Source organism: Nesoenas mayeri (assembly GCF_963082525.1).
Source record: "Nesoenas mayeri genome assembly, chromosome: 1".
Taxonomy (NCBI): domain Eukaryota; kingdom Metazoa; phylum Chordata; class Aves; order Columbiformes; family Columbidae; genus Nesoenas; species Nesoenas mayeri.
In genome coordinates this window covers 26,582,063-26,594,978 of record NC_137541.1, presented here as the reverse complement: position 1 = coordinate 26,594,978, position 12,916 = coordinate 26,582,063, and the positions used below count along the sequence as shown (strand labels likewise).

Here is a 12,916-nt window from a genome sequence, read left to right as displayed (position 1 = left end):
GGACTTACTTTGGTCTCAAAATATAACCCTTTTCAATGCAACTGGAGATTTTCAGGTGATACGTAATCTTTTCTTGCCTGTTATTTTCTCTTCTTTCTCAATAGGCTCCTTCTCACAGTGATCAAAGCTTAAACGAGAGAATGGGCTTTCTTAGACTGGCTCCTTCCACAGGTATCTTCTCTGTAAAGACCATTCTGTAGAGACTATTCTGCTGCTCCAGTTTTACTGGGAAGCTGGAGGGTTTTGATTTGTTTCGTAAATGACTTGAGCTGTGTTAAGAGATGAGCCTCACAAGTGCCGGCCCTCTGATTTTGCCCTTGTTGATGAACGTTGCTGCCTCTGTTGAATGATGGAGCTGTTTCTTCACACTTCTCATTTTGGAGCTCATGCCCAGCAGCTGAATAACAGAGGCGAATATTGTCTGATGGACTCAGACATTATTTTAAGGATCAAACTCCACGTTCTTGCAAAACTAAGAACTGGGGGAAACATGCTGAAAGGTTTTATTTTCAGGACTCGCTTGAAGCAGAGAGCTGGAGTGTTTAGGATTTGCCAAAGTCATTGGTGAATAAGAAAGATCTTTCAAGTTCCCATGGTTGCATCTAAAGGAACACAGTGTAGTCACGGGGTTAAACAAGAAGTCTTTTCACTGACCTAGTGGCCTGTGGAATGGATGCAGCCTCTGGGGCTTCCCTGTACTTCACATGGACAGGGTATCTCCACCTTCCCACAGCCACAGCCTCTCTGCTGAGGACACAGGGAGGAACAGAGGAGAAGGATGTTGCCCATTATTAACCCCAAATGAGAGCAGTTGCTGTGACAAGTCAGGCACGAGGAGCGCCGATTGTAGCGTCACAGCAAGAGACGGAAGGTAAAGCGAAGCCCTGGGCTCACGGACAGAGCCTCTCGCTTCCCTCCTGCACCATCCAGCACAGCCCAAGTGACAAACCAACAGAGAAGCCGGTGCGTTCACACGCCAACTACTGTGGGGTGATGAGGCTCTCACCACTTGAGGGCAGGAACTGTTATGGCCTAAGGAGAGCTTTACAGTTACTACAGAAGATAAGATTCAATTAGGAGATCTGCACCACGCCCTGTGATTAAAGATTTATGAAGGCCACAGACTGCGTTGAACTGAAAGACAGACAAACAAAATGAGAGCAGATACAAGTAAAGCAGGTAAAAAGACGCAGATGGAGAGAGATTAGGACAGCAGGCTGAAAAGAAGGGATAACGAGGGCACTGAAAGGCAATGCTAAATTTAGCAATACAGACCTGACTTCCAAACCATGAAGAGATGATCACAGCTACTCTGTCTTCTGCAAGATACTCAAAGTACAGCACAGAAGACTTTTGGTTCTCACAGACAATACAGAGACTCTTACATTAGGTCTCCAAACATGCTTTAGGACACCACTGATATCTTCCCACACAGAAACACACAGCTCACTCTTGATCTAAATGAGGCCTGACATTTGCAAGGTGTATTTTCAATGTAGAACAAATCTAGCTTAGAAGCATATCAGGATTTTTCTTTTCTTACAGCTCTTAACAAAACAAAACAAAACAAACCGTTATTACAAATCCTGATGATGCAACTTGTGTGACCACTACACAAAACGTTTTCCATTTGGTGCTCCTACTCAGCATGCAAACCACACACGGGCTGCCACAGCGCTGCTCACCCCATGGCTGCACACACAGGGCGCCAGGCGCTGGGGCCCATCTCTCTGACCCGAGCGGTTCACAGCTGGCTCTGCTGCTAAGAGCCCACTGCAAAGGGAGCATCTCGCTTTTCAGCACCAAAACTACCGCAACAGAAAAAAAATCCACCTCTAGAGAAACCATCCGTGTTCAGTTTTGTATTGCTATCTCACAAGAAACTGAGGTGTTAATAAAACAGTGATTACTGAAGACACGGTACTTTCTGAATATACCGTGCGGGAAATGATTACAGAAATAAGCTTCTACTAGTTGATACAGAAACACACACACACAAAGCGACAGAAAGACAGACAGTACGCGGTACAAAAAATTTTATTGACGTGAGTTTGGGATGATTGTTTTACATATAAAGGTGAAGTGTTAGCAAACAGGTAGGTAATCCTCGCCTCTTCCAGGCTTTCTTGAGAAAAACGCCACTTTGGAAATGACGGGCATGGCCGCGCTGCTGCCCGTGCCTCGCAAACCCATCTGTCCCCCACAGCGCGTCGGAGGGAGCTGAGCTCCAGAAAACCGCGCTTCCCTCTGCCCGCCGGCCGAGCTACCAGACCAGCCGCCGTCCCTCCCCTCAGCTCACAAGCGCGGAGCTGGCGGAGCTGTCGTTCCGTAAGGAGGGACGGGGAAATGCTCCTGTTGTGAGAACTGTCCCGCGGGGAACATCAGCTACCGCTGCAGTGCGGAAATGTGAGAAAGACTCAATTTGAACTGCAACTCAAGTATCATTTCACAGCAATTACACCTTAAATCCACAATAGAAATGGATAATTACATAGTAACTCGTGTTACCGCTACTACATTATCTCTGATAATACTGTAGGTTCAGCTTGTGCTCAAATTCATTTTCAGTAAACTCTGTTTCTGTAAAACACTGTTATTCCTCGGATACTTTAAAAACACTAATGACATATATAAAAGTTTTTACAGTATACAAGACAAACTAAGTTAATAAATGACCACATTTTCTTCAACTCTACCGAAGAATAAGAGTCTGAGAAAAATATCTTTATTGCATTTTAATTTCTCAATCTCTTTCCTTTTTTTAAAAGATGAAAGTTATAACAGAAATTCATGATGTTCTAGATGAAGAGAAGCTTGGGAGAAACAAAGTCACAATTCAGCAGGCAGATGATGAGGAAATCAAAGTATTTAATATGGCTTGTAGCTGAAAGTAATTGATCTGCATTTCCAATCATTTTAGTTATTGCCACATTCCATTAATTTTTCATTAAGTGAAGATAAAAATGTCTTTAAAATGCATGTACAATAGCTTTAAGCCATTGCTGTACATATTGTGCAACTCATCTGAATGCAGATTAACACATGAAATTAATAGAATATATTTATGTACAGTATATACACAAACAGAATCATGTGGTAATACCCCTGAATGTTATCATTTAAATGAGTAATTTTCATAATAAAAGAAGAAAAAAACCCCTATGAAGGTGGCAAAGCTGCCCATTTCTGAAGTTTAAATCAATATAATTTCCAGCTGATTTACATAGAAATAAACCTGTGGTCCTGTACAAACTTTACATTACAGGGAAACAGTTTCTTTTTAAAAAATATTTACATATTTGAGTACTTGGTTCTTTGCAATAGAGATTATATGAACACAGATAATTGAACGGTAGGCAGGTTTATTTATTAGATTTTTCTATTTGTTCTTTTTTGTGCAAATTCCAAATCTCTCTTTATGTTATTATCTGCCTCTATTTGCCTTGTATTGCTGCTGCTGCTTTTTTTAGTGTTCTGAGAAGGCTGCGTGACTTTACTTCTAGGAACAGGAAGAAAAGATTTAACTCTTGAAACACCCAACTCTGGCTTTGATTTACTGTTGCTGCTTTCCACAGTTCGGCTGCTGCTGAGAGGACGCGTTCCACCCTAGGATTAAACAAAACAAGCATTTTCTGTATAAATCATTATTGTCCTTTGACTTGAAAAAAAACCAACTCACCAACCAACCCACCAGCACCATGGAACCCTTGTTATTTCCAGTTTTCTGCAGTTTAATATGGCAGCTTCTTGGTGAATGAACTACGGCGTGTTTTTCCTTCTTTGACTGAAAGGAAATATCATTGACACTTAGAGTATCAAAATAAGTCAGTGAGGTTTTTGCATTGCCATTGAAAAAAAACCCACTTAAATTTCCTTCTCGGAGGTCTCAATTTCAGAAGTACTCAAGTAAAAAAAGATACGTGTTCTTTCTTTCATTACCGTGCAAAAAATGACAGCTGCGGCCACAGCTAAAAAGGAAAAAATGGAAATGTAGGTAGTTATGAGCGGAAAATTCAGCTTTAAAGCTTGAATAAAGATACTTATTTTTTTGTACCATCAAGGAGACAAAACCACAACAAAAATAATACTTCAAGAATGGAAGTTGAAATCACGGAATCACAGAAGTCCAACTTCAGTCCATTTACTAGATCATGGCACTAAGCGCCATGTCCAATCTCAGTTTAAAAACCTCCAGGGACAGCGAGTCCACCACCTCCCTGGGCAGCCATTCCAATGCCTGACCACTCTCTCTGTAAAGAATTTCTTTCTAATATCCAGCCTAAATTTCCCCTGGCAGAGTTTAAGCCCATGCCCCCTTGTCCTATTGCTGACTGCCTGGGAGAAGAGACTAATCCCCACCTGGCTATAACTTCCCTTCAGGTAGTTATAGAGAGTGATGAGCTCACCTCTAAGCCTCCTCTTCTGATAGTTACATTTTAATCCATAATCTTACAGATTGTTTTCTTATAAATTAGATTTTAGCATCTCAAATTATTTATGTTAAGAAGCCACGTTATTAAAAACTGGGCCATATTGACCCTGTGCAAATTTAGACACCTGAGCGCCAAGGCTGGGTATGTTGTAACTTTTTGTGCCTTTATAGTCAAGGAGAAAAAGGTTAGTTACGCCATTTGATGCCGGTCACTGTCATGTATTGTTCATGAGCGATGCCCATCCTCCCACTCACAGAAAAGAGAATGAGGACTGAACTGTTGGCATGGGCTGAATCCACGTTACTCTCTGGGCTGCAATATTTAAAAGTTTGTTTTCACCATCAGTTACTGCTCTTCACATAAAGGTTGGTGGCATGAAAACTGACTGTTCATCACATCTATTCCTTATTAAGCCTTGATTCTATCAATCTGTATCCTGGATCAAAGATTTTCCATCCCAGTTTTCTGTTTCTTCTTCACATACGTGAAAGCTTTTTTTTCGTCAATTAGAAAAAGAATAATTGTGGGTATGTTTGGTAATTTGTCTCATTGCTGTTGATAAGCTCTCCTCTGCTGATGCAGTGTTGCTTTTGCTACCTGTAGAATTCTATTTATTTTGGGAAAAGGATGCTTTTCCAATCTCGGGCTCTTTTTCAGACATCAGCTCTTGCAGCTGCACAGGTTTATCATTGTTACAATTGCCTCTAAAAGTTTGACTTCTGCTCACCTAGATTTTTGATACATTTGTTGTTGTAATGACTAAATCTAGAATCAAAGCTTGTCATTTGATTAGACCTTCTTCCCCTCTTGCAAAAGGTTGGGTTGTGTTTCCTTCATCTTGGCCAACATTCTGGGAAACAGACTATTTTTTTTATTCTGTAGGAAGTATTTTTACCAAGTTCTTGAAAACACTCAAAGGTAGCTTAGCTTTTCTACATCCAAAATCAAGACAGTTGTGTCTTACGTTGTCAGAAGGAATTTTAAAAGGAATCAAATCACTAGGAGAAATCTACAATAGGAACAGGTAGGCCAGCTGACTTACAAATGATCCAGCATCACTACTATGGGAAGCTCTGATTTGGAATGTCTGAAATTAATATATGTAGAGAAATATTCAAAAGCAGTGTATCTAAATGTGGATCTGCAATGTTAAAATTGTTTCTGTTCAGCAGACACTGTTCTCTGGATTTTAAGTACAATTACAGAAAACATTTTAACATCTTGATTATTTGGACATGAAAAGATAGGATGGCAAGGGTGGTAAGTTATGCCATCCAGCTTTAGCTTTTTTAATGCCTAGGTGTCCAAGTTAAGCTGTTTTCTGGGCTGCTTCATCGCACCTGCAGAAAACAGCATCTCTAGGAAACAACTTAGTCCACAAAGTGTGTGGATTGGACTCTCGAGGACCCTGTCAGGGAACAGAGGGAGCACAGAGCGCAGGTCCTGCCCTGGAGCTGCGTGCTCAGAAACTATCTTGATGTGCGAAAACACGACGAGCAAGAAAGAAAAGGGAAAAAAGTGTAACAGAGAAAGCATAATTTTTACTGTATTATCCAAAGGATTAGAACTAAGTAGGATATAATTTCATTTTCACATTTAGTAGGGAAGTTAGCTCCCATAAACATTTCAATTTCTGAAAAGAAGAAATTATAGCGGACCTATTATAACTTTCAGTGTATTCGGCTTATCTTCCCACTGAAACTGCTCTGACGTTAGTGAAGTTTGTTTACATTTAGACCATCTTTTCCCAGAATCACCCAACTTATAGCGTTTCTTTTGACTTTTCACAAATAATATGGCATGACAACTGTATATTACAACAAATAGCTTTTTTAAAAAGAGAATATGCAGTTCTTCACAAGCTCTGGTAATATGTCTGCTCAAAACGTCTGTCATCAAGAACTTTGACACCACAAAAAAGGTACAAAAATAGAAGACGAGCCAGTAATTTTACATCAAGAATTTAAGAAAGTTTTGCGCTTTTGCAAGCTTACTGAATAACACTAATTGGGGAAAAAAATGAACCCGGGGCTTTTATTTCTCTCAAAGTCTGATGCAAATAGCTTATAATGTCAAAGTAATGCTAACAATGCTTGGCCTAGGGAGATGGCTTTATGTAAACATGAAAACTGAAGCAAATACAACCATTGTTTGTTTAATAAATCTTTAGCTTCCATTAAGACACATAGAAGAAACTTGGCATGGTGTGTCCAGCAAGTTTCCTAAAAATTACAACAGTTTATTTTTGCAATAAACAGGGCACCGGAACACTAATTTTTTGTATCCCATCAGGAATTCAGATTTTGGAGAAACTCAAGGCACCTTCTGTATCCTACTACAAAACTAGTTTCACCCACCTTTTGTGCTGTTGTCTTACTTGAGTTAGTACCGCTTGCTGAAAATACAGGACTGTTCTGAGAGTTATTGAACATCGATAGCTCATCCTTAGAATCCGCAATCTAGAAAAGAGAAAGAAATGGTGATTTTTTTAATTAGTCACAGCAGAAATTATGTTTCAATTTGCCAAATTTTGGATTCTTGATTTTATTTTCATGTAGTTGCTGTGCAATGCAATGCATAAATATCCAAAGAACAAGTAAAATATCTTTCATTTACTCCTGAGTGTGTTTATAGGAGATGGGAGATAAAGACAAAGATTTAATCTTGGCTATTACCAGAGGAAGATTAAACATACATTTCCAGAGCAACACTACTCAGTGGAGTTTAAGGGCAGCTTCCCATTGAAATCTATCCAGCCCCAGGAACATCACAGAAAGAACGATCCTTTTCTTTTCCTCCTGCCGTATTTCTTCCCCACTATGTTCCATCAAACCTGGTGACCATGCAATAGCAGATAAAGTCTGATCAGCCTTCTGTCCTCACTGAAAACTAGATATTCTATCCTGGGGCAAGCTGATCTGATTCAACTCTGCGACTCCATAAGTCCTCAATCCTGCATAACAGAGACAGCAGGAACAGGTTCAAGTGAATGGGCAAATTAGAGAGTAGAAGTGTTTATTTTGATGGCAGCCTGAAATGACATCACACAAAGCAAACATGCACCAGCACCCTTCCTTCTGAAAGGCTCTGCCGGGCAGCGAGGGAATTCACAACAGAAATTCCAGCCATGAATGGTTCCACCCATGGTGAGGAAACTGAACAAAGGACAGTGACATCTATCTCCTTCCTTATCTAACCCGTATTTCCTTGAATTGTCAACAACCAGCAATTACATTTTAGATGTTATTAAACACAATTTTAAGCTGGTTACCATTGCTTTAGGCACATCCCATTCTTTCAAGTATAGATATGGTAAATCCCTGCTAACAGACCAATCATCACCTCCCCAGCTTGGTGCAAGTGACTCATGCAAGTCCTCTAAGTACTTAAAAAAAATTACCCAAAGCAAACCACCATAATAAAGGATTTCATTAAATAGGTTGAAATGTCTTCCCAAACACAGTATTTCTTTTTTTAATAAAGACTTGGTTGACTTCTGAGAATAAACAGAATATTTAATAAAGCAAAAGGAATGGAACTGCTGTTCAGGTTGATCCCAGAGGGTGTCAGTGCGCAGCCTAAGAGGACAATCACCTAAGACTGACTCTCTGTGTTCCAAAAAATACAGCCCAGCTGCTCTGGTGTGAACACAGCCTGCTCTCACAGCCACCTGCTTCAGCTGGGCCACGTGGAAAGAAGGGAAAGAACTAACAGCTACAGCTACAGGGAGAACTGGATGCTTTCAGTGTAGGTCAGGGTGTCAAACACGTTTTCACTGGGGGGCCACATCGGCCTCACGGTTGCTTTCAAAGGGCCAAAAGTAATTTTAGGACTGGATAAATGTGAGAGTAGTTACATTTAAACAGTCCTAAAATTACATTCGGCCCTTTGAAAGCAACCGCGAGGCCAATGTGGCCCCCCGTGAAAATGTGTTTGACATCTCTTGGTGTAGAAAGGAAAAGGAGAGATCCACAGCCCCACTCCCTGCTCAAACCAGCCTCCCATAAGCGCCCAAATCCCTCTCCAGCACAGAGCTCAGCGCCAGGCCCCTGAGCCTCACAAGTCTCCTTCGCCCTCCTCTGCCACTGTCAAAGAAAAAGAAGTAGGCCAATCCATTATTTCTCGCTTGGGGCAGCAAAACCGAATTTTGCCTGCACAGCAGAGGAGCTTTGAGCCTGTTTTGTGAAGGCTGATGGGATTTCATTAAACAAACCAAACGTGCAATGCATATTAGGAAAAACTTTCTATGTCTTTAAGACTACAAACCATTCTCCCAGTGGAAGCAATGATAGCATGAAAGGTAACACAGGGAACAACAATGCAGACAAGGCTGTTGTCTCTAGCACTTATGAACTTATAAATTCAGCCTCCACTGCAAAAACCTCTACAAGAAAAATGAGTGAAGGTGTAATTTAAAATAATGTATATTAAACTAGAATACTTACCCTCAAATGTATAATTTATAAGTTGACTTTGGCTTCCTCCCAAATAATTTAATAATTTTCTTCAGTTCAAGCAGTGCTTGTAAATTAAAAATTTATTTTAAGCACGTAGGCAACAACTGCATATGGTAATGAAGTAAATTATTTAAAAACCTTGTGTTTACCTTGCTTATATCAGGCTCGGATTTGCTGGAACACATACTTTGAAGTTCCTGCACAAGATCTACTTCATCATCTGAACCAAGGGACAGCCTCTGCTCCAGATTTAATGTTTTCAATTGATCCTTCTCTGAAGATCTGTTTAAAAACAAACACCCCCCCACCCAAACAAGTGAGAGGGCAATTAAAATTAAGCAATGATACAGAATTTAAAAATACATATTGGTCATATTGGAATATAGTGATTTCTTTTCAAGTGACCTTTACTACCACAAACAGGAAGAAAATAATACCTACTTTAGTGGCAGCAATAGCTGCCAATAGTTGTTATAACATAATAGATCTTTTTTCTATTCAAATTATTCTCTCCATTCTGAAATTCTAAGAGAGGATTCTTCTGCCCACTAGCTTGAAAGATTCTCCTCTTTATAAAACAGAGAAATCAATTTATTCTACTCTCCTTCCTGGACTTAACTCCAAACACTTAAAAAAACCCCTGTCACACTGGAAGCATAAGTATTCTGCACTCTCTGTGCCTGTGGATATAGTAGAACCAAGGTTTCAGACCAAAGTACAGTCTCAAATGCAGCTCCCTCTGGCTAAATCATGCACTTTCTTAGAGAAACACTGTATAATGTAGACTAAAGTGCATGTACTGTACCATTTTGAATGGCCATTCAGCAAGCTGAAAGAGCCAGAGGAGTTTTTAAAATATAATGCCAGGTGAAAAGAGCATAGAGTTGCTTTTTCATGGCAGATTAAGTGTTACATAATATTCTTAAGTCATAGACTATTCGCTGGAGTGCTGCAAGGTTTGAACTACAGAAATGGATTCTAAAATTATACTGAAGTACATAGATTTTATTTTCTCTCAGAGATGAAAATGAAAAAGAATTCCTTTTTACAGAGGTAGAACCAAAATGTTACCAAATACAAACTCTTCATCTATTCATTATAATGTGCTGTTTTACAACACAATTTTATCATTTTCATTGTTTGCTAAGTGATGAACACTTACTTTGTGGCGAGAGAAGCTCTTTTCTTACAATTTGTTTGCAACATAGTCTTAGGTTTTATACCTGCATAAAAGAAAGATTGAGTTATGAACGTGTTATCACATGCATTGATTCTTCATTCCAAAATCTGTGATAAACAGGGAAAATGTGTTCCCGTTTACTGGCTAATTATATCAATAGAGTCTGTTGAAGATCAGAATACACCCCTTGAAACTGCTAAGAGTAGCATTGGAGCCACATGGAACTGCTGACATGGCAAATGAGGCAGGAGTTGCCCAGGCTGCCCTGGAAGCCAGAATATGAGGTTTCAGCGAAGGCACCGGAACGCCCTCACTAGCTCTCTCAAAGAGAAATCACTTGTCAACAGGAAAAGATTTAAGTTTGCTTCAGTTAAGTAAAATCAAACAACTTATCCCTATACTTGGAATCAGGAACAATATTTGATTCTGATAGTCGAAAAGAGAAGGCTGCTAAAATGAAATACACCATCCCATTTTTTACTTATATTCATAGGTATTAACTCCAAGAACATTCTCAGGTACAAGATATAGTATTAACCGTCCTACTTCAGGTTATGTTCATTTGATTTCTTAAATCCTCTTAACGGGATTAGATAAGTTCACAATTTAGAGAACTAGCAAGCAAAATCAGGACACTACAGCTGCAGTTCAGCACAGCAGAATTCTTTCCAAATACAGCTGAAGAAACAAAAAGCTCATGTTAACATTACAAAGTACGAGACATCAAGTATTTCAGTCTTTTATATATGAGGTAATTGAGGTTAGAATCTTACTGTTTCTAAAGTGTGTGTGTGTGGGGAAGCCTCTTTCTTTCTAAATCCCTTCCTAACTCTTCTCTCTGACCAAATTACCTTCATTTTCTGAAAGTAAAAATAAGTCATTGGATTTTGTACTCCAGAAGTTTTCCTGTTTGATACTGTATTTGGTTATGCTTTTAGAAGAATGATATGTTGGGTCTGCACATATCCAGATGTTATCCTTGTGTAGCAAACTGCTTAGAATGTCCTGAGTTGGAAGGGACCCATAAGGACCATCGAGCCCAACTGATTGTTAGGTGGCTTATAATCTTGAGGTGGAAAGACATTTCAACAGTGTCCGCTACTAATGTAACTTTCACATTTATAGACGTGCAGAGACCCAGTCACAGAAAGCCTTCTTTATCAAGCAGCATAGTGAAGACTGTGTGGAAACTTCTTGAAAACTTTACAGTATCTGTGATGACACAGGACATTTTACAATTTTCTTTTGCAATTAAAGAGAATATCAAACAAAAAAATCTTCAATTTAAAACTAAAGATCTCTTCCTTCCATTACAGGACTTCTAGATTATTTTACTCAATTTATCTAATAAGACTGAACGAGGGATGCATGACCTGAAGATGCATGCAGTCACTTATTTTTACTTGGATTCAGACAACAGAAACTACTGTAGTGAAGCTATTAAGTACATTAAAAAAATCTCCCCAAAGTAGATATACTGTAAATAACAGATAAACATAAGTTATAATTAGGAAGAAATAAAGTTTTTGGGAAGAAAGTAAACATTTTTTTACTGGTAAACATAAATACTAGTGTCATTTATTTGAGAATTTTAAATTAATGATGTAGAAGAAAAGTTAGATTTGTGTTTACACAGTTCAAACCTCCACACCTTCTTTCAGAATGGAAAATAGAAAGCTTTACCTTCAGTATTTGTCTCCTGCTTGTTCCACGACTGAGAGGATAAATGGCCTGACTTCTTGCGAGGACTCGTGCTCACTTTTCTCCAAGAAGCATTCTCACCTCTTTTCTTACTACAATTTTTGTAGCTTGAAACCACGGATAAAGGAAAATTTCCTCCCTTAAAATCTGCTATATAATTATCTAGCTCTGAAACAAAAATAGAACAATGTTAAGAATAATTGACTTGCAATTTGACTACCCCATACAACTACTTAGTTTAGTGACTGTAAATGCTTTTAACTGCTCATCTCCCATCATAACTACAGTTATGTTTTATGGAAGTTTTTAATATTACATTGTTTCAGCACACAAACAAACGCTTAAAAGCCCCACACTGGCAATGTACAACTACTTGCTTTTCAGACTGTTCACTGTTACCTGTTCTGGGTAGTGGACAGCCATGCAAAACAGCTTTATTTAGCAAGATACTGAGAGCAGCTTTAACCACAGCCTGTTGACCTTGGCTAGGACTTTTTTTGGCTGTTGTTTGTCCTGGCACAGACGGTCTTTTCACAGAGGCCCTGGAGAGTATTGCCTCTTGAACTCTGGGAGCTATCACAGCATTCCATAACTTGGACATCCACCTGTAGGCACATGAACAATACCTTAACTTCAGAGCCAATTATCAAAACTCAACATTTTATACTTCGCTTAACATTTCAGATTTTTCATTTTCAGGAAGCACATATATTTTGGACTTCCAATTGTACCCTATTTCACAGAGGAACTGATTTTATTTCGAGTAGGGTTTGTTTGTTTTATATTAAATTATTTGACCTAACCTTCTTCAGGTTGCTTAGGCAAACTATTTACTACCTGATGCTTTTCCTCTTTCAGTAGGACTATAAAACATCCTTTTAATTTTAAGGCTTAAAGAAAGAACATCCCAGAAAGATGTATGTTCACGTATATACAAACAAATCCGCCTTCAGCTTTGCTGGTTGTCCTGGTTTTGGCTGGGATAGAGTTAATTTTCTTCCCAGTAGCTGGTATAATGCCATGTTTTGGATTTAGAATGAGAATAATGTTGATAATACACTGATGTTTTGGTTGTTGCTAAGTAGTCAAGGACTTTTCAGTTTCTCATGCTGTTCCAGGTCCATAAGAAGCTGGGAGGGGACACC

General features: G+C 39.1%; 1 protein-coding gene across 1 annotated transcript in view; it reads right to left on the bottom strand.

Moving 5' to 3' along the window:
- Positions 1–3,369: 3,369 nt before the first annotated feature.
- Positions 3,370–12,916, bottom strand: part of CTTNBP2 (cortactin binding protein 2) — a gene marked incomplete at both ends in the record, with an annotated part of 88,537 nt that continues 78,990 nt past the window's right edge. The window contains 6 exons of the mRNA XM_080354141.1: positions 3,370–3,606; positions 6,791–6,892; positions 9,040–9,172; positions 10,053–10,113; positions 11,754–11,939; positions 12,171–12,376. Of these exons, the coding sequence (XP_080210267.1) occupies positions 3,370–3,606; positions 6,791–6,892; positions 9,040–9,172; positions 10,053–10,113; positions 11,754–11,939; positions 12,171–12,376 (925 nt within the window). The remainder of the gene's footprint in view (positions 3,607–6,790; positions 6,893–9,039; positions 9,173–10,052; positions 10,114–11,753; positions 11,940–12,170; positions 12,377–12,916) is intronic.